Here is a 26,353-nt window from a genome sequence, read left to right as displayed (position 1 = left end):
GGACTCACACACACACTCGCACTCTGTCCCCTGCTTCCCTTCCCAAGCAAATGGACTCACTTCAAGGTGGGGTCTTACACCTGTGCAAGCTGGGAAACTGCAGGGAAACTGGGAGAGTGAATGGCCTTCTTGCAGCTTGCACCAGGCATAGTCTGGTGCCTGAGTAACAACCCTCAGCTTAGCAAGATTTCTGGCAGTAGAGGGAAATTCCCATCCTGTCCTTCAGTCCCCTTTCACCAAGACAGTCTCTGAGAAAGCTGAAATGATGTAAGCAGTCACCTCCATCCACCCTTCCTGGCTAAAGGAATTCTCACAAGCAGCAGAGACATCTCCCAGGATCCTAAATATGTCTCACATAAAGCAGGCCTCTGGCTGAGACTTTCTGGTAGCTGTCCCATAACTGCAGAATCAGTCATCAGACCTGTCACTTGCACCACTGAGCAAATGGCAGGTTTTCGTCTGAGGCAGAAGCAGTTGAAACATCACAGGCAGTGACGAGGTGAAATGCTCAGTGTGCAGCATGGGGTGGTGATGTCTCACATGTGCTGCACCCCATTCCCACAGGCAGGGAGGAGTCAGGCTCGGCATGGATATGGGTGGTAAGGTGTGGTGTGTCCTTCCCAGTAGAATAATGCCTGATCTTCCATCCCATCCCAACACACATCTGACGCAGCACCAGAGGACGTGGAACAAACCTCTTGGATAGAGGAAAGACCAAACGGTCCTTTCATTTGGCTAGCAAGGAATTGCCAGCACTGCCTGGCATCACTCATTCAGCGGAGAAATAGAAACAGGACTGAGGTTAGAGGCCCAAACATAACTCTGAGTGCACAGCCAGGTGTCCCTCCCCCAAAGGTCACATTTATTTTGTTCCGTGGCAGTATTGTACAGCACACATACATTACCAGCAGTTTCAGAGCCCTGGTTTGTCATTCTGACTGTCTTCCCTGAATTTCAGAAAAGAGGTAAGATCACTGTCCCCTTCCTTCACTTTACCTGCAAGGAAACAAGCCAGGAAAAGTCCAAAAACACAAATGCACTTGCTGACAGGACTGGAGATGGACCTCAGAAAGTCGAAGTCCCAGTCCACCACTCTCATCATTTGTGTCCCCTTTCCCTGGTGCTGGGAGAGGAAGCCCTAGTGACAGCTTTCCACAGGGTCTCACTCCTCTGAGAAACTCTGCACACCTGAACAGAAATCAGACTAAGGAGATTGCCCACACTAATATACACCCTATTGCATTTTAAAGGGACTTACCACCTCCCTCTAAGGATCTGAGCAATGTTTTGGGGCATTCTAGGTAGGGTTGGGATTCTCTTAAGTTCTGTAAGATTGTTTAAGAATGAGCCGAGGAGAGGTATTTGCTTCCAGTGCAGTCCACTGGAATCTGAGTGGAACTTACCCTGCTCAGATGGGGAAATAAAATATCCTGTCCTTCCTGGCACAAGGTATCACATGATACCTCCTTTTCCTAAAACATGAAACAGTTGAGCTCTGGTACCAACTCAACCTCTCAGCGCCACAGAGGAAGCTAATGCTGTAGGATGCAAGGACAGTGCAGTGTGTAATGTGGAGTAAGACCCAAAAATAGACAAAGTCAGAAAGGCAAATGTGCCATGGAGAGCAGAAGGGAGGGAGGGAGCACCCGAGCCTCTCCCACCAGTCCATGTCAGTATGTGGAATGGTGCATCCGTCTCAGGAGAGCAATGACCCAGTTCCCCAGCTGGGACCCCTTCAGCCACAGGAAGAGTTCATACAAGTTGATCTGCCACAGGCTCAGGGCTTCTGTGAGTGAGATCTGGGCCCTCCTGTAAAGCGAGAGACTCTTGCTCCTCTGGTACCTAGAAAGAGAAAAACATCTGCATTAGATCCAGTAGGATACAGCCGGGGGGGAAGGAGGCCTGTTCTACATGTTCAGTAAATCTCACCTTTCCCAGGGGAGGGTAACATCCTACATCTGGAGAATCCCCAGGAAGCACGGATTTTCTCCAAATAGTGCTTCTGAGGAGCTGGGGACTGCCTTCTAGAATGAATCTGGCAGAAGAGACAGCCTACTCCCTTGTGAAGCCAGTTCTCTTACCGGCAGTCCTGGGTCATGGCATCCTCTGCTTCTATGCCCAGCTTCACTTCAGCTAAGAGGGACAGTTGTACGCTCCTATAGCTTTTCCCAGTAGCACACTTGTAAGAGTCCAGAAATCCTAACAAACTGATTCCAGGAAAAGTATTTCTTCACCTTTCTTTAGAAGCAGAGGCTAATTGGGCTTCATAGGTCCCTCATCAGCCAGAGAAATAACTGTAATTTCATCTGCAAGGAGGAGGAATCTCAGGCAGAAGTGCATTGACTCGTAAGACTCACAGATGGAAATCACTTGCATGACTCCTGTTTGTGGCTTTTAAAAATCAGCCTGATCTTCACAGTCAGCCCTAGCCCCTCAATCAGGCTGTAATGGGCAGGAAGCCCCTTCACCTCCTCTAGGGGGCCAAATCCTAAACCCTTACCTTAAGGCCTTCAACTCTATCCTTGTCCTCAGCCCCAGGGTGACAGATTTGTCCTCTGGAGAGGCTGATGAACATGAGAACACCACAGGCAGAGGCTGAGACATGTAACTTAGCAAGGGTAGGACCATAGTAGATGGGATAATGAGGGGGAGAGATCCACAGTTAAGAGTAAGAGGTCAAGAGGTCAAGTCAGAGCCTTATCATGCCCCCTGAGCGGTGGGCTCTAATAAGCTTTAATGGTCTTGCCCAATCCTCTGCTCATAGGCCCAGGAGCCGCAGGTAATCTCAGGCTGCACCTTCAGTTTCTGCCTGAGCTACACTGAAAGAGTAATGGTCCCCAGCTCATGCCCTGCTGTGAAGCCCCATGACCTGGACCTCAACTCACATACTGACCCCTTGGCTTGACCTTAGCCTTCAGTCTTGTCACCTGCTTAACAACCACTGGACCAGATCTACAGACTTTCTCATTTGTTCTTAGACCTGCCCCGTCACCATGATGCTGCCTTATGATACAGACTTTTGATTGGACCTGACTACCTGACTACCAAGACTGTCTGTCTTGTTCGCCTTGGTCAACTGCCAGGAACTGGGCCCTGACTGGCCTGCTGGACCTGGGATCCCCCTCAGCTCCTGGACCACAGGTTCAGTCACCTCCCGCTGCTCCCTGTCTGACCTCTGGTGCCTGGAGAGGAGACTCACGTGGAAACGGCTCTGATGCAGCAGCGAGACATGTTGAGGAAGGAGCTGGCACTGGCCCGTGTGTGCAGGGCTGACTCAATCCCCCTTAACAAGTCATTGGTCTTCAGCAGCAGCAGCATCTGGCGAGGGACATTGTTGAGGAGCTGGGTGATCTGGGGTAAGTAAGCAGCAGCATTGGATCGGATCTCCATGTCCTGTGGCCAGCCAGGTCATGTCAGGGAGAAAGGAGAGAGAAGTTGAGAGTGCATGGGAAATCCAGGTCCAGATGCAGCTGAGATTTGGCAGGAAGAAACAGTGTTTTTACAGACCATGACTAGGCCAGAAGCTAAAGAGCTCTGTCCTCTTCTGCAGACACTGGGCTGTCTCAAGCACTCAGAGCAGTCACAGATCACTCTTACCATGTCCCACCTGCCCCTCAGTGAGATAAAGTCCTATGCCCTCACTGGAATGATTTATAGGCTCTCACTGCTATCTCAGTTCTTGGCCCCAAGCAGCCTACAGCAACCATATCTCATTACTGCCCTTGGAGACTTCTGACTGAGTCTCACCTCACCAGACCCAAAATGGGCAGAGCTGCAGGCAGCGCAGGACTGCTCAGGAAGGTGGAAGCATGCTGCAAGGACAACCAGGCCACCCCTTTTTGCTGTCCCATGAAACTGAGGGCCTCTATGCTATACAGATTAAGGTGTTTCCAAGGCCTAGTTTAGTCCTCTGCCCTCAACAAAACTCAGCAGATCTGAGAAAGCATTATGCAGTTAAGCATCATGATAACCCAAAAGATCAAAAACTGTCATCTCTCAGATCTAGGTCTATATCCTATCTGACAGCAGCCAGCAGCAGATGTTTAAGTAAAGAGTGTAAGTCCAAGGCAGGCAAAAGGTGATCCTTCATGTTCCCTGGTTCTCCAGATTCCAGCAATCATATTGCCCACTGTAAGAACCCAGTGATAACTTACAGGCTACAGCCTAAGCCACTTAAGATGGGCTCCCCTCCAAACATGAGCCACCATAGCATGCAACACAGCCAGCCCCACCTCTTCTGCCTGTTTTTAGATCTGAGAGTTCCCTCACCATCCCAGTAAATGTAGCACAGTGTGGTGGGGAGTTGATCCCATATGCATACCGTGTCCCTACCGCTTCCTACAGAGGCCATGACGTGAATCAGCAAATCCAAATAGAAGTCTCTGGAACATATGAAATCTCCAAAATCCAGCAGGACACATGCAGAGAGCAGTAAATAACTTCTTGCACAAGGGAGACTCCTTTGTGGGAAACAACAGCTCTAAAACCTTCTCTCCTCTGGAATAAGGGATGGCCTATATTTCATTATGTGAGATCTCACACTCGCTCTTTGTGAACTGCAAACTTATTAGAAAGGAACAGACTTGCACAAACTGAGTGTGCAAGTAGCGATGGTCAGAGACGTACACATCTCACACACTACCATGGTTGCTTTGCTGCTGACAAACAAATCTTTGTGTCCTTATGCCTCTGTCACTGACCAAAAATACAAAGCTTCAGCAAGAAGATGCTTAGCTCTCCTAAATGTTAAATGTTTTGCTCCATTATTTGTTGGCAGAAAATTCCTCCCTGATTATCTCTTATCCCATATCCCAACCAGCATCACTGCAGAGCCTACTTTATTTTCTACATATATGTTTTCTTTTCTATTTCTTTTCTTTTTATTTTTAGCTCCAGCTGCTTGTCCACACCACAAAACAACCACATGATCTGTCATCAGAGCTGTCATTTTCTGTCAAGGGCAAACCCTGTGCGCAGAGGAAGAAATGAGCTATGCCACAGGACCTGAGAAAAGCCCCTTGGCTGCAGTTGCTGAGGCTGCTTCAGGATAGAGCAAAACGCATCTTAAAATCAGATGAGATGAGGCCAGCAGCCACCCTGAGCGATCAGCTGCCTGGCCCTGGCTTACTGCAGGAACAACTACACTTATGGCAATTCTCATACATTTGCCCAGCCTGCATCTAAAACTCTCCAGCAGCATGGCTCAAAGCTTTCCCAGAACATCTGCACTAGTGTTTCAATGGCTTTGCCATTAGATCTGGCTTTTCTCATGTTCAGTTGAATTTAAATCCATGATTTCTTGTCCTCTTTGCAGCACTCTTTAAGAGATTCTCATATCACTTCTACAATTCTCCTCGATCTGCCTTTTCTTTTTTGTGCCCTAACTTGGTCACTTACCTCCTGGGTTGCATCTGCTTGACCACTAGTCCTTGTAGGTTCCTACTGAACTTGCCCCAGTTTCATCAAACCTTTCTCAAGATGCAGTGCCCCAGACTGGGTACAGCACTACAGATAAGATTTTGTTTCAGGAGGGTTGCTTCCTTGTCTCACAGGGTACTGTCATGTCGATACATCTTCAAGCACACTCTCTGGACTTCTATGCTGATGGTACCTGCCTACACAGCACTCAGCTCTTGCTGCTGATAAAATCTTTCAAATTCACCTCTAAAGTAAGGGCAAGCAGCAACTCATTTCCTAATGCTACAGCAAATCTGCTCAGCTCCCCATTATCTGCTGCAGGATTATCTAGTTTCAGCATTAATTGTGTCATGTAAGCAAAGACAACAGAGCTGGTTCCATACACGCAATTCAACTCAATGACAAAGTTCATTAGCAAACACAAGGCACCATGCAGCTGCTGCTACACCTCTGGCATAATCTTCACAAGCCGGTTGAGAATAAACATTGCTCACTAGCTCAGATTCAATGCTGGCTTTGTAGTATTAGAGCCAGCTCTGTGCCAATTCATTTTCATGCCTCTGAATTTTTTTCTGGAGCTACCAGCTCCAGAACTCACCAGATCAAGCACAGATCTGCTAGACAGTCACTATATTATTTCTGATGTACAGGAAATTAATTCAGGTAGGAAGCAATCAAATTACTGGGGGGGGGTGTCCATTACCCAAGGTATCTGACCTCCTCATTGCTATGGATAATGGTAAGCCAGTGCAGCAAATTCTGCCACATCCATCAAAATGAGGGAACTTTCAGAAGAGAATTTCATAGGACAATATTATAACGCCACTTAAATGAATTTTGTCCTCTCTACTACAAATTGTGTGCAGATAAAAGCAAACCATAGGATACAACATGCTTCTACTCACAGACACTAGTCCATTGGCTGAAATCTCATATGTCCCTCTCTAAAAACAGCACAATTGACAGGGGCTGCTAGTATTCTTAAGGGGGGGGGGGGGGGGTGTTAGGTGTGTGAGGAGGCATGAGAAGGATCCCAGCACCTGTGGATATGAAAGGGTGGAGAACATAAGTGGCAATTTCCTAGATTTGTAGTGATTGAGTTGACAGGATCTGCAGTTAAGCAACCTTGACTCCAAGTTAATAGGGTTTCTGATTGGGAGGTAATTTCCAGGAGTTTTTAGGAGTTTGTATCAGTGCTGATAGTCATTTACATGAATAGTGATAATGCATTATCCTTCTCATGTCTTCCCGCTAAGCCTTTATGTCTCCTCTACCTTATCCCAGCCTCCTTGATGGTTTCCTGCACAGCTGCATTCAACATTTTTTTAAGAAAAGGACAATCTACAAATGTTTCCCCTGCTAGAAATGGTGAACGCTTAGGCATTAAAATATGATACAAAATTTAAGCAGCCCATGACAAGTGAATCTGGGAAATTAAGTTCAGCTACTATAAAACACACTGCAGAAGGAGTCCTGGCTTATTCTAGCTCAGCTATCACTGCAAAAATTTCTACAGGGTTGCCAGGGGTTGCCCAGCACTGCTGCAGTATCAGTGGTGCAAGTACCTGAGGAGAAGGAAGGACACACGTTAGGGAAGGACACACAGGACCTACCTCGCTGGCTGAGACTGGTGACTGGTCAATACCCCTGTTGACAGACTCCCAAGATCTGGCAGTCAGCATGCAGGCGAAGAGAGGGTACAAATCCCCTGCCCCGAGCCGCTGGCTGTACTTCTGCACCCTCTTCATATCAGCCTTGATGAGGGCCTGCCAAAGGCGGCAGTAGTCCATGCGGAATGACTCGCTCAGCACCTGGGTAGGGAGACATGGCCCCTCAGAAGCCCACAGAGGACAGGAAACTGGGGGGGAAGTCTTGTGTCCCTTAGCTGTGCTCTATCCCCCATTTCAGAGTCAGAAAATATCCTTGGAGGGTTATGGAAGTAACACGAAAAATGTATTCATATGTGCTCAGAGAGGCAAGGCTGCAGCTGGGTGTGCTCTTTCAGCCTGATGCCCAAAGGAAGCCTCACAAGACTCCTGAAGCCCCCCATAGCTACATACCTGGTAGAGCCCATGGTCCAGGAGGATAATGTGGGCCTTGCCAGAGGTTGGGCATTTGTTCACTAGCACGTTGCCTGGGTGTGGGTCACAGTGCACAAAGCCATTCACAAAGATCATTTCGCTGTAGAGCTTCCCCAAGTTGCGAGAGATCTGTGAGGAGACAGAGATGGTCACACACTGCCACCAACAGCAGGGTGCCTGCCAGGGAGGCAGCCTCCACATGCCAGTCCTACAGGGAGAAGGGTCTGCAGGTGTCCCCATGCAGAGCTCCTGCAGCTCCTCACACTGACAAATGTACAGCGTGGCTGCTGGCATCTACCAGTAGCAGGATGACCCAGGGCATTGAGGGAAGGATCCATGCAGGGAGAACCATAAAGGTGTTTGTGGGATCAAGGGTTATTTAAGAACACTTGTCTGGCATAAAAAAGAGAAAATACCTGGGGGTAGGAATGAGGTTTCTGGTAATGAGGAGGAAAGTAGGACAGCAGAAAGGGGCAGACATATTCACAGAGAAGGCATAGAAATTACTGCTGGGGTGGGTGAGACTGCTTGGAGGAAGTCTCAGGTGTTTCTATCCATGAATGGCAGCAGGACCCAGCAGAGAAGGGGTGAGGGGAGACTCAGCCTATTAATCTCGTCACCAGAATGACCATGGGTTCCCTCTTCCATCTCTCCATCACACTGTTCCCCCACTTTCCCTCTTCTTTTCCTCAGAACCATACTAAGCTGATTTGCAATGTCTGTGAAGATGAAGCAGCACAGAAAGGTTGTTTAAATCATCCTGTCACTGCTGTGTCCCTCCATGCTACTGCTCCTTATCACTAAGAGATGTTATTAAAGTTAAAAACCTCCTAGGAGCAAGCAAACATCCCGGGGGCACAGAATCAATCCCTTGCCATGCACTACCACAGCAGCCTTGCCCTGACATCCCACTGCCAGCCCTCCCTGCCATCCCAGAGCAGCACTGCTACACAGCAGAGTGCTGAACAAGCAATTAAAAGACAATTGTTACAAATTATTCCAAGCATGTCTCCAGACACCCTGTGTAAGCAGCAAACTGGCAGCTGTCACCATAAGCAGAGGTGGTGGAAGAGTTAACAGGGATACTAATGACAGCTCACGCTGTAGAAAACCAGCCAGTCAGGGAAGGGCTTGCTTTACCCACCTCTGAAATGCAGCCACCTCCGGGAAAAGTGTTCATTATGAATAGCGCCCAAGTAACTACAAATGAGGAGAAAGGATAGCAAACCTTCTTGCTGCACACCAACAGGGATGGCTGTAGGATCACATGAAACAATACTCTGGCCCTCAAGTGCGACCTGGAACCAGTGCTGAGTCATGGTGAATGCTGGCCCCATGCTGAATCACCCACACAGGTGGCACAGCACAGCCCTGTGATCTCCTGAAGTGCAGCGTCCCTAATGTCACACTGGTGTTATTTTAAGTACTCACTGAGGGAAGTTATCTTTCCCTTCTGAATTACCAGCAGAGATCACTGTAGCCATGAAGTGACCCTTATAGGTCTCCTAGATCGACAAGCTCTAAAATTAGATAGGACCAAAGTATACCAGGTGCTGTGATCTCCTAGAAGAGCTGAGAAGCACTTGCTGACAGTCCAAGGACATGCAGATAGTCTGTTTTAAGCCAGTCACTCATTCACACAACCTCCCAGGGATCTGCATACCAGAAGGAATGGACTTGGACATCATGACTGATCATAGCATCAAACTCAACACTACTGCAGACACGGGGTAAACCACATTCTGCCCTCCCTACCTCAGCTGTTTGCTCTCCAGGAACATGGAAGAGCACAGAATTATTGAAGATGAGGACCTGGGGACAATCTGGGCCACAACATGATGCCTCATGCCCATTAAACACAAGTCTGGACAAGGGCTGGCAGTTCTGCAAACCTGTTGGTTGGTTCATGGCTGAAGGGATTGTGCAATCTCCATCCTTGGAGGTTTTAAAGACCTGACTGACTAACACCCTGAGTAAGCTGGTCTGATCTCATAACTGCCCCTGCCTTAGAAGATGATTTGATAAAATACTTCCTGAGGTCCCTCCAATCCCAAATATTGTAGGATCCTACAAAAACACCTCTCACCAGGTTATCCATGCTACCCTCTTAACAGCATCTTATGATACAGCTGCAGTCTCCAGGTGCAGAAAAGGCCCCCACTCCTGAGTCACCCTCAGCAGACAGGTTACTACACAGATCTATCATCATAGCCTTTTGCAGCCCATGATGCAACACCAAAGCAGCTCAGGATTCATGTTGCCATAAAAACGGAGGGGTTACAGGCCTGCTCAGACACTCAGGCTGAGTCAGGGATGCAAGACAATCTTCACTGCAATATCCACATCCTCTCTCCCTTCCCTGCTGTACTTATATTTACCTCTTCACCAGCATGCAAATTTGAGTTTCTCCAGTATCTTCACTGAAACTAAACCTTATAGCTTCTTTAAGACAGATGAATGCATTCTGTATTATTTCATTAGCATACAGGAGATATTTTACAGGTATTTATGATATAAGCATATAAACAATCTTTAGAAAAAATTTACCTAGTGTAAGAGACGGAGCTGTGCTGCACACTAAAGTATTTTTACGTATTTTTGTCTGCTGACATACCTCTAAAATAGGATACAAATTAAATTAAGATAGAAAGCACCAATACCATCAAACTGTAAATAAAACAGGAAGCTTTACACCCTAGAGCTTAGATTGTAATATGTGGGTAGTGACATATTATTATAATTCAGATAAAAGGAGTTCATGTTTCTTGAGAAAAGGTTTAGGAGAAAAAAACATGAAACCTTTATATACATTAATTCTCCAGTACTGTGCCTTGTCCCTATGGGCCCTTATTCCACTCTTATTAGGAAGGCCACTGGATAAATAACACTACAGAATTCACTTTGGAAGAATGCAGCTAGGTGAAATGAGAAAAGAGACGTGTGAAAACCTCTGCTCAGAAGAAGGGAGGAATTCAGCAAGCATTTAGGCTGTGTAAGACCTCGGGGTGAAGGTGCATCACAAATTAGACAAAAGGTTGCAATGATTTACAAAAGCAATGACTAAAGTTAACACACGGGCTTTTTATTATGACACAGAGAGGTCATCAGTCCTTTCTCTCTTTATCATCCAACACAATGGGGTCTTTATCATTACCAGCATCTGTCAGCATTGTTCTGCTGCATATTGTAAAAAAAATAATAATCACCCTTGGAATTCTGCATTCACTTCCAGACATCTCATTAACAGAAAGACTCAGACTACACAGAGGGAGTTCAGAGAAAGCAAATAAATGAGCAAGATGCAGGAGGCATTTACTTGGGGCAAAGATTAAAAGAGTTGAAGATTCCAAAGTTGGCTAAGGATGGCAGAGGAGGGGAATCTATCACAGTTAGGAGGTTTGAAAAGCAAAGAAGCAGAAGCGTTTGTAATTCTGAATGCGCTACAAGAAATACAACTAGGCAAAAGAGGGTGTTACCAAGAATAGCATAATTTAGGCATAACACATAAGAACAAAGAGCTGAGTTTGATATGTCAGGATGACATCAGGCTCCGGCTCTGGTCAGAGGCATGTCCTATTGCCAGAAGGTGTGTTATTGCCTAAAAGAAGTTCCATTTGCCTGTCTGTGCTGCAGCAGAACATGATGACTACAGTCAACAAGTGAGCCTGTGGCCTTACTAGTCAATGCAAATAGCAATCTGCCATTGCCAAATCTGTGACATGACCATGACACTGTGTCAGACAAACCGCACATTTTCAGCTCAGTGTTTTCATTTTGAAAAAAACAGAGCTGAGGAAGAAACAGATTGTAGACAACAATCAAAGGATGGAGTGACAAATACATGTAAAACAGTCAGACTTGGAGTAACTCTTCACCAGCCTAAGCACATGAAGTTCATTTTATGTACTCAATATGGCAAGGATGCTACATGTAACAAACTATCCTACCTGAGTTACAACCCAGTACAGCAGAAAATAACAATGTAGTGCAGATATTAAGGGTTGTTACTGTACAGTATCACACAGTCTCTCTATAAACTGGTCAAGTTCACTGGAAATATGTAAGACAGAAAGCACAACGTTGGAGGCTGTTCCAAAAATGTACCCTCTAGATGGTCAGAACCTTACCCCTAAATCCCAGCCTGATTTTAATGATGTCCAATTTAAATTATTTCCTTAGCTATCATAATCCTAGAGTTTAACTAGTTCCATCTCTCTCCAGTATTTACTGCTCCAGTGTGTCCACCAGTCAGATAATAATCAGCATAAATACAGAAGAAATACCGCCCCATTTCTACAGGATGCTCCTTTACCAGGTGTGTCTTATGTGTCAACCTGCCTTTTACACAGTTGCACTGCACAGGACACACACCCCGTGATTTACTAATGTCCCAAAGTTAATTCTAATATGTCGTTTTCCTCTGATAAACACCCAATCTATTTAAGAAACTCTTCTTAGGTTTTAAGTGCATGACTTTCCACTTGGTATTGCTTATTTTTATCCCTTTCTATCACTTCAGTTCTCAAGGCCAACAAGTGCTATTGCTTCTCTGGTCCTCCTCTACCGTGTCAGACCTCTCAACTTGGTGTCACCAACAATGTCCTTGATACAGTTGTTTGTGTTGAAGTCATTACCAATTTATTAAATAAAATCTGTTTGAAGAGCAAACCTCACAAAACTCCATTATGGTAATTTCCCTCCACTGTTGCCTCTATCAGTTTCTTACCTACTTTGCAATTTCCCTACTAATCCCAACCTTTTCTAGCTAATGGACTCATATCCAGGGTACCAAGTATTTTAACAGGTACACCTACTGCATTTCTGTCATCTAACTCAGAAGATCCCAAGTTGAACTATAGGTAGCAGCAGTGATATATTTCTTCTTGTGTATGTACAGAGCCACAATATGTTGCTGCCATCAGTTTTGAAAGCCTAGACAACCTGTCACCCTTGCCCCTGTACGGAACTCCCCTTTTAACAAATCAGCACACCCAGCTGACAGAGCAATGTGACAGTAACAAAAGAGTAGGAAGCCCATCACAAATGAGTATCTTTAAAACACCAGTACACAATACTTAGCAATAAACTTCTTGGAAAAGAAAGAATGCATGCAAATTTGAGGCTGTGAGTACTCCTACAGTAAAAAGATAGCATATATATCATATTCAAGGGTAGCTGCAATGTAACAAACCAGCCTGGATTATCTGGGGAAAGACATTGACACTTTCCTGGACTTGTGAGCAAGCTGGAGTGGTCCTGGCCCCATGCCTCCAACTGACACGAAGAAGAAAGGCAAAGAAAAAAATCCTGTGTCATGGTCCTGCAGAGATGATCTCACTGCCTGCCCCTGATAAGTCCCAGATGAAACTGCCTGATAGAGCATCATCTCTTTCTGTCCTATCTCTACCTGTGACTGTCTCTTTAGATCAGGAGCAGATACTAGTCTCTGGCCTTAATTTGACTGTAATATTTGCCAATTATTTTAAGAGATGGCGACACTAACTTCTATTGATCTCATTAAAAATAAAGGTCGTTGTGCAGCTCATTTCTCAGGGCTCAATATTACCTCCTCCAGCCAAAATAATAGCATTGATTTTGGAACCTTAATCGAAGGTTAATTGGATTGAAAACTGTATTGAGTTTTTGGCTTTCTTTCACTGTTGTTATTACAGCCATCATCCAAGGGTTTGCTTAATCCTGCTAGGGCAATTCTGCCCAATTAAACTGGTGTCAAATTAGTAAAGGGTGTGGATGGAAAATAGCCACAATTTGGAGCCTACTCTGTGCCTGTGCTACGAAATGGCTCTTGTCCATAGCAGATTAGGATGGTCGCACACAAGAGATCTAATTTCACACTCTGTCCTCTGTGATCCAGTCGTGAGGATCGACAGCGCTCTGTTATGCAGAACTATCACTATGCACTGATCCAGCATCACAGCAAGGTGATGTCTGGACACACATGATGTCATTAAGATACAGGAATAGTTTTTAGGACTCCTGGAGTGCACTCCTAGCATGCCCTGTACTCTCTGTTGGGGACTGAGGAAATTATTTTCCTGCTCAATGTCCCATCTTCCACGGCATTTAAGTGGGGAGAAGTGTTCTGACTCATCCACCCTGGGAACTGAGGGACTAACTTGATAAGTTTGTCTAGATTATCAAAAGGATGCAGGTAGAGAAGACCAGTTACTGTTTTTTCACCTGTTTCTTACATCTCTGTTAGACCCAAAATGACCATGGGAATCATTTGCCCTTGGCTTTAAATACAGTTTTATTTCCTTGGATTTAATGTAAAGCATCTTGGTGGGACTTAAGCAATTGATTGACATTGACACTTGGGACTGACTTTCAGTAAGAAATGGGTTTGTGTGTAGTTTAACTCATTTACCTGGTGTCTTTGCACAGTTCAAAAGCTGAAATAGCTGGAGGTCACTATCCTTGTTTACCAGTGCCCTGTGAATTTCACTAAGCTTCAGACAAGATGAAATGTAGGAGAATCTGCAAAGAAACCTCTCCCCAGACTACATCGGCAAGTGCAAAGAGCAAGAATAGTCATCTTCCCCAGAAACAGCGTTCTCTGCTCCGCTACATGTAACACTTGAGTATTATAAGCACAAATACTTGAGACATGAGAGGTTTCCACATTTGCGCTGACAAAAGGATCCCACCCTGGGAAAATCCCACTTAAATTTTAGCAGCTACATGGTTGCAGCTCCTGACTCTTGGCAGAAGGGTAAATCTCACACTGAAAGCATATTTCAAGTTGCAAATCTGTCAGTCACAAGAAGGTAGCTGGGCTCTTTATTGAGCTAAGAGATACCATTCCAAGGCAGAACCCATTTAGTAACAGAAAGAAGTAAAAAGCCACAGTAGGATGGGGTGACAGATGGCAATAATTGTGCACAGTAGCTCTTCTTAAGTACCTTAGCTGTTTGCTTTCAACTCTCAGCTGGACAAAACACTTTCCTGAATTCTGAATCATCCACAGCTCACGAACAGGCTTTTGGTGAGCTGAAGTATATGGCATTGTTTCCTTTCCCTGACTCAAATCCAAACCAGGGTGATCACAGGGTCTCTACACTTGGCTGCCTGAACTGGCTGGTTAGTTGGAGGCACTACAGCACATGCCAGAAGTGCATCTTTAAGCTCCACAGCTCCCACAGCTCGCTAATACAGCAGCCTCTGTGGAGACAGGCAGAGAATCCAAAAGGAAGGACAAGGAAACCCATGCAGCAGACCAGAGATAATGTTAAGATTTGTATACAGACAAGGTCTGTCTAAATTAATCAGGTACAATCAGAATGGGTGCAAAAGGAGCATTTATGCCATTTGGGATTTTCTTTAAAAATCCATGCTCTAAGTAGTGTTGCTATCCCTCCTTTCCTCCTGTATACAGTATACTACAACCCTCCTGAGAGCCTCTCAGTCTACTTTTCCTCTCTTCCCTGCTCTACCACTCTTCCAAATGTAACTTCCCAACCAAGACTGCAAATCCTCTTGTGTTTTGAAACAGGAAGAGCCCAGTTTCCAGTTGCCCCTTCTTAACCCTGCCATGCCCTGGTTTTCCCTCACAATTCCTGCCAGCTCATTTCTTGAGAACTACCCTCTCCAGATTTCCCTTTCACTGTCAATATCCTAGCTGCATGCTCCTCCTCAGCTACACTTGCACATGAATAAGTAACTGTTCCACGGGCAGATATTTCAGTGTTTGCACTTGTCTTTAGAAATCAAAGCCTTCTCTGATTAAATGCCATTACAATCCAGCACTTGGATGGATCCAGTGAGATTAATGTGCTTTTGGGCAGCTTTAATGATAATCCTGCTACAGACGGTATTAAGTAAATGTCAGTAACCTGGTTTGAAGGGAGCTTTCACCTCAGGGATTCTTTCCATTTAAAGGAGAGAGGCTCAGCTTGCTTTTGCTGCATTGTCACACAACAAATCCTGCTTAGTAAAGATTCCTCTTCCTCCACCCAGTAAAACAAAATGGAGCAAGATGATAGATGGATAGATAGATAGATAGATTCAGGTGATTTATAGGGAGCTAATGTATCTCTTGAAAGTCAAAACTGCTATATATATTATAAGCCAGGTCACTTTTGAAAAGTGGTTTGCCGCCCTCTCCTCACGCTCCTTTCAGTGTCTGCTGTCTTTTGCTCACCTCACCACCATGCCATGCAGCCATTTACCCAGGGCAGCAACAGCAGCAGCTGATAATGGATCTTGGTTATATTTGTCCCCATCTGCTGCACCTTGCCAAAGCAGAAGTCTGGGGTGTGCACTGCTCCTACCTTGTATTACTGCGGCCATAATAACAGACCTCCTTCCCCATGATTTAGACAAGCTCGGTATTCCCTCCTTTCTACTGATGCTTTATTGGCAATCAGTAAAGTTAATCATTAATTTCAAGGGGTGGGGAGAGAAAAGGAAGAACAGCTCAGTGCAGGCACTGAGAGAGTTTGTAGAAACTCAGTCTTACAACTGAGCTGAGTGACACCCTATACCTGACAGATAGCCAGAACTGTCTGAGGCTTATACTTCGCAGCAATAGAAGTCTGTTGACAACTTTTTCAAAATTACTTCTTAGCCGTCATTTAGAGACCAGCTCAGAATCAGGAAAATATGTGGTTTCGTTGCTGCATAGGACCTATTGTGCCAAGATGTTACAAAACGACCTTCCCAAAGGCATGGACGAACAAATAAATTAGCAGAAATTTTCACCCTAAGTCACTCTAATTGCAAGCAAAAGCCTCTGCAAGTTAGAAAAACTGAAATTAGCTGCTTCTCTACAACTTTGCTATCTCCAGCAGTTTGAGAAAATTCAAAGTAACCAAAGTCCCAAGGAGGTATACTATACTAGCTACCTTGATATCAGAATGGATCTGCTATCCAAGAACTGTGAGGAAGCCCACCTCAAAATTTGAATGTACATATTGCTCAAGAGCCCTACTGCTAATGCATCAAAACATGCCTTTCTATTTCAAGACTTGAAGAATATTCACTCTTGTATCTGATTGTGTGGCCTAGATTTGACCTCTGCCTACAGCAGAAGAAAAGGATAGGATAAACTCACTCAAAGAAATTACTCTCTCACTTTTGACCAGTTGACTTGTCCAGATAAATGGAGCTGACTGTGTTTTGCCATGGACAAAATTTTTCAAATCTCTCTTTATAGCAAAGTCCACAAGACAAAAAAAATCAGAAGCTGAAGTTGTTCCTTTATGGTAACAGAAACTGCCATCTTGGAACAAACCATGGGTGTCTGTAATATAAGAGCATGGTCATTTTTCACTATGTCTCCTTGAAGGTCTCTCTAGCTGTGGAGCCTACAGGAGAGTGTTCCCAAAAAGGAGTTTTGTATTTTTCCAAGAAGCACAAGAATGCAGATCTCTCAGTCTGATTGCTCTGTTCACATCTGTACGTGCTTCTTCTTCTGCCGTGTCCTATCCTGTCAGCCTCCATTTTGCATCAAGGTCAGCTGATGGCAACATCAGTTTTGCATTGCCCACCACATCCAATTCAGAGATGGCTGAGAAATTACCTCATTGACGTTGATGCCATTCCTCTCCATGTAGGCCCTGTCATTCACCTGCCCCCCTTCCATAAACTCCATGAGAAGGACGCGCCTTGTTGAGAGCTCCCAGTAGATCCTGGGGACCTGAAACAGGAGCAGATGGATTAAGCCAGGCAACAGGTTGGGGAAGGAAAGAGAATATATCACACACAGCCCAGAGAAGGAGTAAAAATGGAAGCAATTGAAGTGAGGACTTGGATTTTTTTGATGAGCACATGGGAGGTAAATCCATCTGCTGGCCAGTTCCCCAGGACAGCAGCAATGTGTACAAAGATAACACAACAATTCAACGACAGCAGGATCTGTCCTCATGCAACATTTCTGGCTATGCTCTACAATATCTTGACCACCTCCCACTCCCAGTGTAGTCTGAGAGCCTTCTTACCTGCTCTGCAGCTCCTCTAGCTGGGCTGTTTAACTAGTACCTACTGTAAGTTTCTGAATCATCCACTCAGCTCCTTTAGACAGGAACTGCATCTTGTTTGCTACGCACGGGGTCCACTTACACAGCTTTAAAAATTATAAGCCATCGTCATAAATTGCATCTCCGCAGTGCCCCTTGGAACACGAATGCCTTTGAGCTGACAAACCCTGCATACTTAGGCCATCTGCAATTGAACTGGGAGAAAAATCAAGTGTCACAAATAAGGGACTTTTCACAGAAACCCTGGGAGACCCTTAGCTATCTTACTGCCAACGTGACACAGTGTAAAATGTCAAAGCACTTTTCATTCAGTCTGCAGTAAATCAAGGTGAGTGAAGTACCAGTAAGAGGCCCGGTGCCATCCAGGGAGGTAGTGACACAAGCATCGCTCAGGCTGGCTCCCCATTTTCCAAGCCTCTTTCTCCAGACAAAATTTTTCCATGTTGAAGTCCCTTATTGTCAAGAGTCATTCTGCTGAATTCCCTTTGGATATTCCTCACATCACTGTGATGACTAAAACCCCAATTTGTCCAGATTTGCTTTTGCACATGGGTGAAGCCACACAGGTACATTTTACCAAAGATATAAGGGAGTTCAACCCATTCCCATATTGTGCCCTGGTACAGAGACACAGATTTTGGATCACACACATAGTGAGCCAGCTGTGCAGCCCCCTCTCCTCACCCTCCTGACCCACGCATGGACTTAGGACCAGCATCTTGGGGCAGGACAGGAAGAGGTAAGAGGTGTTGCTCATCTAGTATGACCAATGCCATGGGATGACCAGCCCACTGTAGCTCCTGAACAAGCAGCATTTCTTGCTTTTAACTACCGACAATGTCTCAGTCCCTCATAAACTATCTGCTTCTCTCACTGTTCCTGTCCTAGAGAGACCAGTTCTACTTTATCACGTATGTGCCACTTTAGATCAAAAGCTCCTTTGCTGAGCAATTTCAGTGTCCCTCAGTCCCACCTGGGGGACTGGCATACTTTGCATGTGAACCTTGCCTAGACTTTGATGCCAGAGATTCACTATGAGCAAGGGGGATTGAGTTACTCACAGCCTTTCCAGCTTATCTGGATATTCACTCTTTGCAGTTACGACTGCTGAGAAAGCCAGCCAACTCCAAAACTAACAGTTCCCCAACCCATCTAGCTCACTGATCCCTGCTGCCTTAGATCATTTCAGATGACACTCATTCTTGTCTCAGGATTTACACAGGCAAGTCAGTAGGCTTGTAAAGCACTATCCATGCTCTTGGAGATGCCTCTCTCAATCAGAGTCAAATTCTTCAGTGATTTTTTTAATTACTCACAGGTGTTTGGCTGTAATGCTAGTGTGTGGAAATAATTTATCTCTGGCTTTAAAAGCTCAAACAGGTTCATGGCACAAAATCTACTTCTCAGCTTTCTGGTGTGTTTAGGAAAATTAATGATACAGGGGCCCAATTCTTCTGTTGCTTTTGGGTGATGAACACATCTCTGAATTGACAGGTCAGATGGGAAGATCCATTATTTAGCCATCTCAAGCCATTTGTTATTGTTACACATATTGATATCATGATAGCTTCTTAACCCAGTAAGGAGGTGATTGGCTGTCTCCATGGGGATTTACTTCACAGTATCCTAGTTACAGCTGCAATGGATACAGCTCTCCAAGGTGCATCACTTCTGATAAGCACCCACTCAGCAAAACCATTGGCCTTTGGCCTTCTGTAGCCCTGGTCGCTTTTAGCTATCTATGTCTATGGGAAGGCCACTGCTGCCACTGGGCTCCAAAAGGACTGCACCAAACCTGGAGTCAGGCAACAAGGAAAGCACTTGCATGGAGGAAGCAAGGAAAAATGGATACAACAGGCTGTAAAGCCCAACAAAAACTCACCTTCTTTCAGACCTCTGTCTTAGTACTTCTGCATAAACAGGACGTGAAAACCTCATTTTGATTGTGTGTATCCAGGAGGGTCCAAAGGAGGGCATATTTTTCGCTCCCTTTGTGTATGTGCAAATGCAGTTACATCAGTGACTGTGCCCACAGCACTACATGTGTTTCCAGAAAGTATGCACTGGAGGCTTGTTCCTCTTGTCTGTCAGCAAAAGATTTCTGAACATGCGAGTTTGAAGATGTGAGCTTATGTCTTTCCAAGAATGAGATGTGTTCATGTCTGGTTATACTTGAGACATTTGTCAGTGACCTTAGACACTGTGTCGCAGGGGAGGTGGGTAAGAGAGTGAGTGGGGAAGAGCTCATGTGGATGTAGTTGATTTTGTGTCTGAAGATAACGTGAATGTATTAGCCATGGGTGTGTATGAAGGTTGTATGCCCAATTCTAGAGGGAGAATGTGCCTTTTTGCAGCAGGAAGGACTCATGCAAACATGCTTCCTCCTGAGATACAAAGTGTTCCCAATACTACTCGATATCATCAGCTTCAGTCTAGCTTTTCTGTTCTGTGTCCATTTCTTGCCCTCAGTTGAGATAAAGTTCAAGAAAAGGTACCATCAGATGGTTCAGCAAAGAATGGCAAATTCACACGCACTGGACAATTTCAGAAAGAGCATTTGAGAAAATGAGTAGCAGGCTCCAGAGACTGCTGGACCCAAGCCACCACTTCTGGCCCAATATAGAGTGTGTACAGTAGGAAACAAACATGGAGAAAGCCTGCCTCAGAGCATTTTCTGGTCCGTGTTAGCAGAGCAGTCTAGGATGAACAACACAAACGGACTGAACTCCATTCTCCCTCCATATGGTTCCTCCAGTTGGTGAATGAGGTACATAAGACACAGAGGGGAGACCATTAATGCACATATATAGACAGAAATATGTGTTCCCTCACCTTCAGGAAGTCAAAGTTCTTGAGCATATAAGCAACCTTCTCAGCATTTCTGCCTTCATGGAGGAAATCCAACTCCAAGGGCAGATTCTTCTTAGCTTCTTCTACCAGCCACATGAACTCAAAATCTGGAAAGATCTGCTTCACAACCAAGAGGAGAACCTGAAAACAAGGAAACACAATCAGCTGCCTCCTGGCTACAAAGCCACATAGCTACACACAGTGCTGTTCTGACAGGATCATTCCATATAATTTACAGATTAAAAAAAACCAACCTACACCCCAAGTGCTTTTAGGGTTCCTACAATATCACAATGCAACACAGTATCATGCCTTGGTCATGTAACACAAATTTTGGCTTACCCTTCCACACAGGCACATCTAAGAGTTAAATGATGGCACACACACCGAAGGGAACCCAAGCTTCCTGCTGCCTAGAAGTAAGCAGCCCTGGAGAAGAGACCACATGGCCAGATCTTGCCTGGAGCAACTCTCTTCCGGGTCCTATAATTCTACAAGTCACTGTTTGGCTTCATTCGAACAGCTCTCAGATAAAGCAGATGAAAAAGATGTAAAGTAAGACTTGTCACCTCTATGTTACTTCTTCCACTGTTCAATGAGAATTTTGCTAGCACAGATAATCCACGGGGCAGTTCAAAGAAGACAGTGGAGTTTGGATACAGTTAGTAGGCTCTTTAGAGAACACTTCTGGTGGGGATCAGAGGGTAAGTTTGCTCTTCAGCATCAGTCACAGCCATCCTCAGAAATGCTGAGGAGGTGTTTTCCAAGTATCATATATCCACTACCTAGAATCCTCTTCTTAAAGGGATTAGGTACTCAGCTACACAGCACCTTGAAAGGCCCATCCAAAAAGTTTCTGGAAATGTTTGCTTAAAGCAATATTTAAGGGGTAAGCGAATCAGGATTACACAACTGCATGGCATAATCAAAGCTTCATGGCAGCCAAACATGTTTTCTGGTCAAAGAAGGGCCAGTTTCTCCACCAGAGTCACAAATTTACACAAGCTGACAATTTGGACCATGCCTTAAGGAAAATAATTTTTTTGGCAGTTTTTAACTACTTGAGTCATAAAACAAGTAAAAAAAATAAAAATGCAATCCACTTTGCTGTCTTTACCTCACCTGTTCTGCACATTCATCAGAAAATTTAAACAGACTTGTGTGTATTACTGCACCACTTCCCTTTGTAGATCTTCACCACTGAGGTGGGAATTTCTGCACTGCAGGAGGAACATTTACAGTACACACAAGAAGCTGCTATCATTGAAATGTATGACAAAAAATAAATTTATGAACCATCACTGCTCCTGTTTAGTTGTGTGACAACGTTTGTTCTCCATCCTTGTCTCAACTTCTCTTATCTAAATGTCAGTTCTAAACTCAATGTACCCTTAAAAATGTAATCACCAGGTTTCAGACACTATTGAATTAGTTTTTTACTATTATATCTAGAGGCATAAATCCTTTCAAGTTTATGTCACTGAAATGAAATGTAACCAGTGATCTTCATGAACATGTACATAAACTTCATAGGGCCTGCAAGATTATTTCATTAGTGCCTGATGTGAGAAAATTCATGCATTTTTTTGCTTTCTTTAAATACTATTTTGAATCAATTTGCCAACTTGACCAATGGCAGGGACATACTCAACAAGCATTTCACCTATGCCTTTTCTGACATCCGTCTAACATGTTGTCTTGAAAAAATTATTGATATACAAAGAGCAGCAAGGTACGTCTCTCTGGGTTTATCAGATGCTGTACTGATTTTTAAAGAGTCAGCATTGATTCTATGAAACTCAAGTGAATTTAGGAATTTTCCATCTAGCTTTTCCCATTCAGACTCTTTACCATCAGTCTTAAATATGACCATCTCCACTAATATTTAAATTAACGTCCTACCTAGCTGCAATGTCTATCTGATTCTTAAAGGACCAGAAAATCATTCCACGTAATCTGACTTTCCATGCAGCCTACACAAAAAGAGTCCCACACAAGGATATGATGATGCATGTAAGGTAACACTCCACAAGAGGCCTTTTAAAAACAAAACTGTGTGTGTCATGTTCTGAGCTACTTTCCCATAGCTGTGTATACACAACAGATCTCAGGGATGCTAAACTAGGCTGTCTGTAGAAGAACAATACTAAATTGCCAAAAGGAAATACACTGTTTTAGTTTCAATTTTCCCAGGTGTGGTGGTTTGAGCCACCATAAAAATCCAAAATCCAATTTCCAGGCTTCCCCCACCCCTTCCTACAATTTTAACTCAACACCGAAAAGAAACTTTCAGGCAAGAGGCTTCTATAAGGGAAAAGGGGAAGTATATACATTTATCTTACACAAATAAATATACTGTACAAGCTAAAAGCAACTATATATATAATATTACACACTTCTATCAGTCCCTTTAAGCTTCTCCCTCAATTCAGTCCAGGAAAAACCCTTCAGGCTGATAGGTAACCAGTCTTTCTCTTGCGGGAGCGTTCAGGGAAAAGGATTCATTCCCCCCACCAACCTCCAGCTGTTTACTGAAGTCCTTTTTTCCTTACGAAGTCCAAGAAAATAGTTTGAGTCCATGCTCCCTTGGTTCCATGTCAGTCTCTGCTGTGTGATTCTCTCTCTCATACCTCAGTTCCGTAGGCTGCTGTAGTTCAGTCAGCTTATCACACGTACGCGTCCTGCAATCTTCATTCCTCTTCCGAGTTTTCAGCTGTCCTCCGTTTAAATCACTGCAAGGACATACTCCGGGCCTCTCTCTGGTCCATCTCCAATTTCGCCTGGGGTTACCTCCCTGGCGCCGGGCTGTGTTCAGCCCATCCACTTTGGCTCCACTTCAATGCTGAGCCTCCCCTCCACTTTACAGTGAGAGGGAAAAGAAGCCCCCTCCGCAGCCTAGCTGGAAAGGGGGGAGGAAGAGGGTCTGGCTCCTCTCTCCCCCTTACCTTCAGGTGCTGTGAGTCCCTTCCCTCACAACACACACTCACTCCAATGCTGCCTCCAACCCTGGCTTAGGCCAGAGTTGCGGGCTGCAGGGCTCCCCCCACTCCCCAGAGGGGAAAAAAGGGGGCCCTGCCACCCCTGGGCCTTCTCACACCCAGACAGCAGCAGCCACAGCAGCAGCCAGACAGACCGACTGCCAACAACTTCCAGCGGTTGTGTATATATGATTTTTCACAGGAGCAAACAAAACGAGCAGTGATTGGCCCTCCAGGGGAGACTGCCCTGGAATCAAATCACCTCACCTATAGGCCCTCCAGCTACCGGGGGGGCAATTTTCAAACCATGACACCAGGGAGAACAGTTTAAACCAGAAGAGACAGGAAACATTTTAAAATAATTTGTTTAAATGTCTCTTACCAGTATAACCAGCAATCACAGCAACATGGTGTAAGGGGGTATTTTTTCTGTGATACCCACTGTTAAAACGGCAAATATGCCAAGGTAGACACAGGTTTTGGCTCGTTCATACAGAATCCTCTTATTGCCCTGGTCTCACGGTCTTTCATTACCTGCTCATCCTTAATTCTTGAGTGCTCCTTTTCTGCTACCCCTGTTCTGGGAAGGAGCGAGGGATGTCATAAGGCCCCTAAAAAGTGCTGTGCATATGATGACTCACATAAGCAGACTCATTGGGCAGACCAGTGCAGTCAGTCCTAGAGAGGACTCGAATAAAATTTAAATCTACAGCTGGACCCAAAACCAGTTCAAACAGTTCTCTGTTCTCAAACTAGCACTGAAGCAGACAGATCTTATCTTACTGGGACATCTTTTTTTAACCCAAAAATTTCTTTCACTATGAGTTCAAAATAAATATTCAGCTGCAAACTAATGTGCCTCAGCTACAACCACCTGTGTTTCTATGCAGACTAGCCAGGATTGCTCAAAGCAGAGTGTTTTAGCTGCCTAAAGAAGCTTTAGCTACATGCTCCTCTGAGAGGGTGCTGGCAAGATCTTTGATTCCTGATCTTCTGTGACAGAGAACTGTGTTATTGCATCAGCAGTACCCTCTAAACACTTATCAGAACCCCTCAGCTTAAGCTAAGGTCCACTTTAGTCCCATGGACCTATCCGTCTGCCAATGAATGTGCACATTAATGCAGATATATACATGTATATATACTTATTAGCTTTATTTATTACACTTAAAGCTTTAGTGTTAACCACTTACAACCTAATCCTTCCCATCTCCTGCATCTCAGCCCTGTGTCCATTTCCTGTTCCACACCATATCACTGGCATCTTTGACTACTGCAATGCAGTTCAGTGCCACAGTTTTTCTCCAGTTTCTCCCTTCCATGGCTAGACTTAGAAGTTCGGGAGAAGGTACAGCGCTGCACTGGGAACATCAGTGGTACCCCCCATTCAGGAGAGGAACAGGAGCCAGGCATTGCAACTTTTTTCCTAGCTGAATCCCTCATTCGTGTGTCTGCCCCTGTAAGGTGACCCTCTCCATATTTCAGGGGGTTTTTTTCCACCATGCTTAATGTTCAGCATTAAGGAGCTGATGAAGAAACAAAACTGAATCATAGTGTTGAATCCACACTAGAATTTAATCTAAAAAAACATGCTAATCACGGACAATGATTTTTATTTGGCCCCATAGCCCTGATTGCAAGAGAACTGAGACAAGTTTAATAAACCAGTTAATATGCATACAGGCTGAAGAGAGATTTTGGGGCTCACTCTCTAGCTCTTAAATCTTATATGGACTTACAATGATGTCATTCATGTTTACCTATCTTCCTTCTTCCCTCATTCCCTCTCACCCTGTTGTTCAGTCTTTCCATCCACACAATCACCAACACTGCTACCCTCATCAACTTTGTATATTAATTCTGTAAGTCAGCATTGATGTCTGCGGAAGTTTCAAAGCTACAGGTTGGTTTTGTTATATCTGCTTACACCATGGGTGAATGTAGCCCCCTCATATTTCAATGGCAATTGCTCTGGAAGTCAAAGTCAACAGTTAGTTTTACCTCCATGAGTAAAATATCCTTGGAGCTCTGAGCTTGGACCTTTGGGTGCTGGATTTTCACTGCCACCGTTCTCCCATCCTGAAGCACCGCTTTATGCACCTGGGCTAGTGATGCTGCTCCCAAGGGAGTGTCCTCAAAACTCATGAATAGCTCTTTTATCTGTTGGAAAAAAGGAAAGAAGCATCAGCTTGAGGTGCCAGAGGCTATCCCAAGAAAAGCCCTGCTCACAGAGCAGAGAGTGCACATGCCAAAGCTGGGCAGAGTCAGCCCTTTCATCTTTCTTCTGTGCCCTCTCTTAGCCTTATCACTGTTTGGTCTCCCAGTGAAGCCTGCCAAGTATGCAAGTGCCCTGGAGACACTCTGCTTATGGAAACCTGTGGCAGAGCCCCAGCAGCGCATTTCGTCTTGGACTTGTGGTGGCCAGGCAGCATGTGAGGGACCACTCCAGGCTGTACTGAAATGGGTTGGAGCGATTATGGTCAGCATCCTTGCTTATCACTGGGTGTAGAAGCCAACAGCTGTTCCTTTGCACATATTTCTTCTGCAGACATTTAATAACACCCACCATCACCCCCTGAAACCTGACAGTATGTATTCCCATGCATTACAGCAGCAGCAGCTAGCTTACTTGCTGAAAGCCAGCACATGACTGGGAGCAGTGGTAAGGGCAGGATTCAAGGCAGGGGGACAAAAATTGCTGTTTGCACCTTGACAACTTGGACTGAAAACATGGTTAACGTGATGGACTTTCTCACACCTCCTATAAAAGTAACCAATGCTCTCAGCTCAGAAAACGCACCAGGTGGGGACAGCAAAGCACTTTTGGGCAGGAGAGGAAATTATTAGCAGCTCTGGCTAAGAAACTTAGGACTAGATTATAAGGAAAGTTGTGGATGAAGTAGATTTACCAGGGGCAGGTCCAGGAAGCAAAATCCGAGAGAGACATGGGTGAGGCAATGGGAGGCAGGCACAGGCCCATCTGTCCTGCCAAACACAGCTCCCTGCCAGAGATCCTCAGTGCAGCACC

General features: G+C 44.9%; 1 protein-coding gene across 11 annotated transcripts in view; it reads right to left on the bottom strand.

The window, feature by feature from the left end:
• Nucleotides 1-823: 823 nt before the first annotated feature.
• ADCK1 (aarF domain containing kinase 1) overlaps nt 824-26,353 on the bottom strand; it is a 79,683-nt gene continuing 54,153 nt past the window's right edge. For 10 of the 11 annotated variants that reach the window (XM_032691478.1, XM_032691476.1, XM_032691488.1 and 7 more), the window contains 7 exons: nt 25,327-25,485; nt 20,330-20,488; nt 17,041-17,157; nt 7,479-7,628; nt 7,032-7,229; nt 3,200-3,393; nt 824-1,842 (listed from right to left, as the gene is read on the bottom strand). In XM_032691478.1, the coding sequence (XP_032547369.1) occupies nt 1,671-1,842; nt 3,200-3,393; nt 7,032-7,229; nt 7,479-7,628; nt 17,041-17,157; nt 20,330-20,488; nt 25,327-25,485 (1,149 nt within the window). In that variant the 3' untranslated portion in view covers nt 824-1,670. The remainder of the gene's footprint in view (nt 1,843-3,199; nt 3,394-7,031; nt 7,230-7,478; nt 7,629-17,040; nt 17,158-20,329; nt 20,489-25,326; nt 25,486-26,353) is intronic. The other variant, XM_032691482.1, reaches the window with a different exon arrangement.

This window comes from Chiroxiphia lanceolata, chromosome 6, assembly GCF_009829145.1.
Source record: "Chiroxiphia lanceolata isolate bChiLan1 chromosome 6, bChiLan1.pri, whole genome shotgun sequence".
NCBI classification, from domain to species: domain Eukaryota; kingdom Metazoa; phylum Chordata; class Aves; order Passeriformes; family Pipridae; genus Chiroxiphia; species Chiroxiphia lanceolata.
Note: the sequence above shows the minus strand (reverse complement) of the source record. Positions and strands in the feature narration are given on the sequence as shown.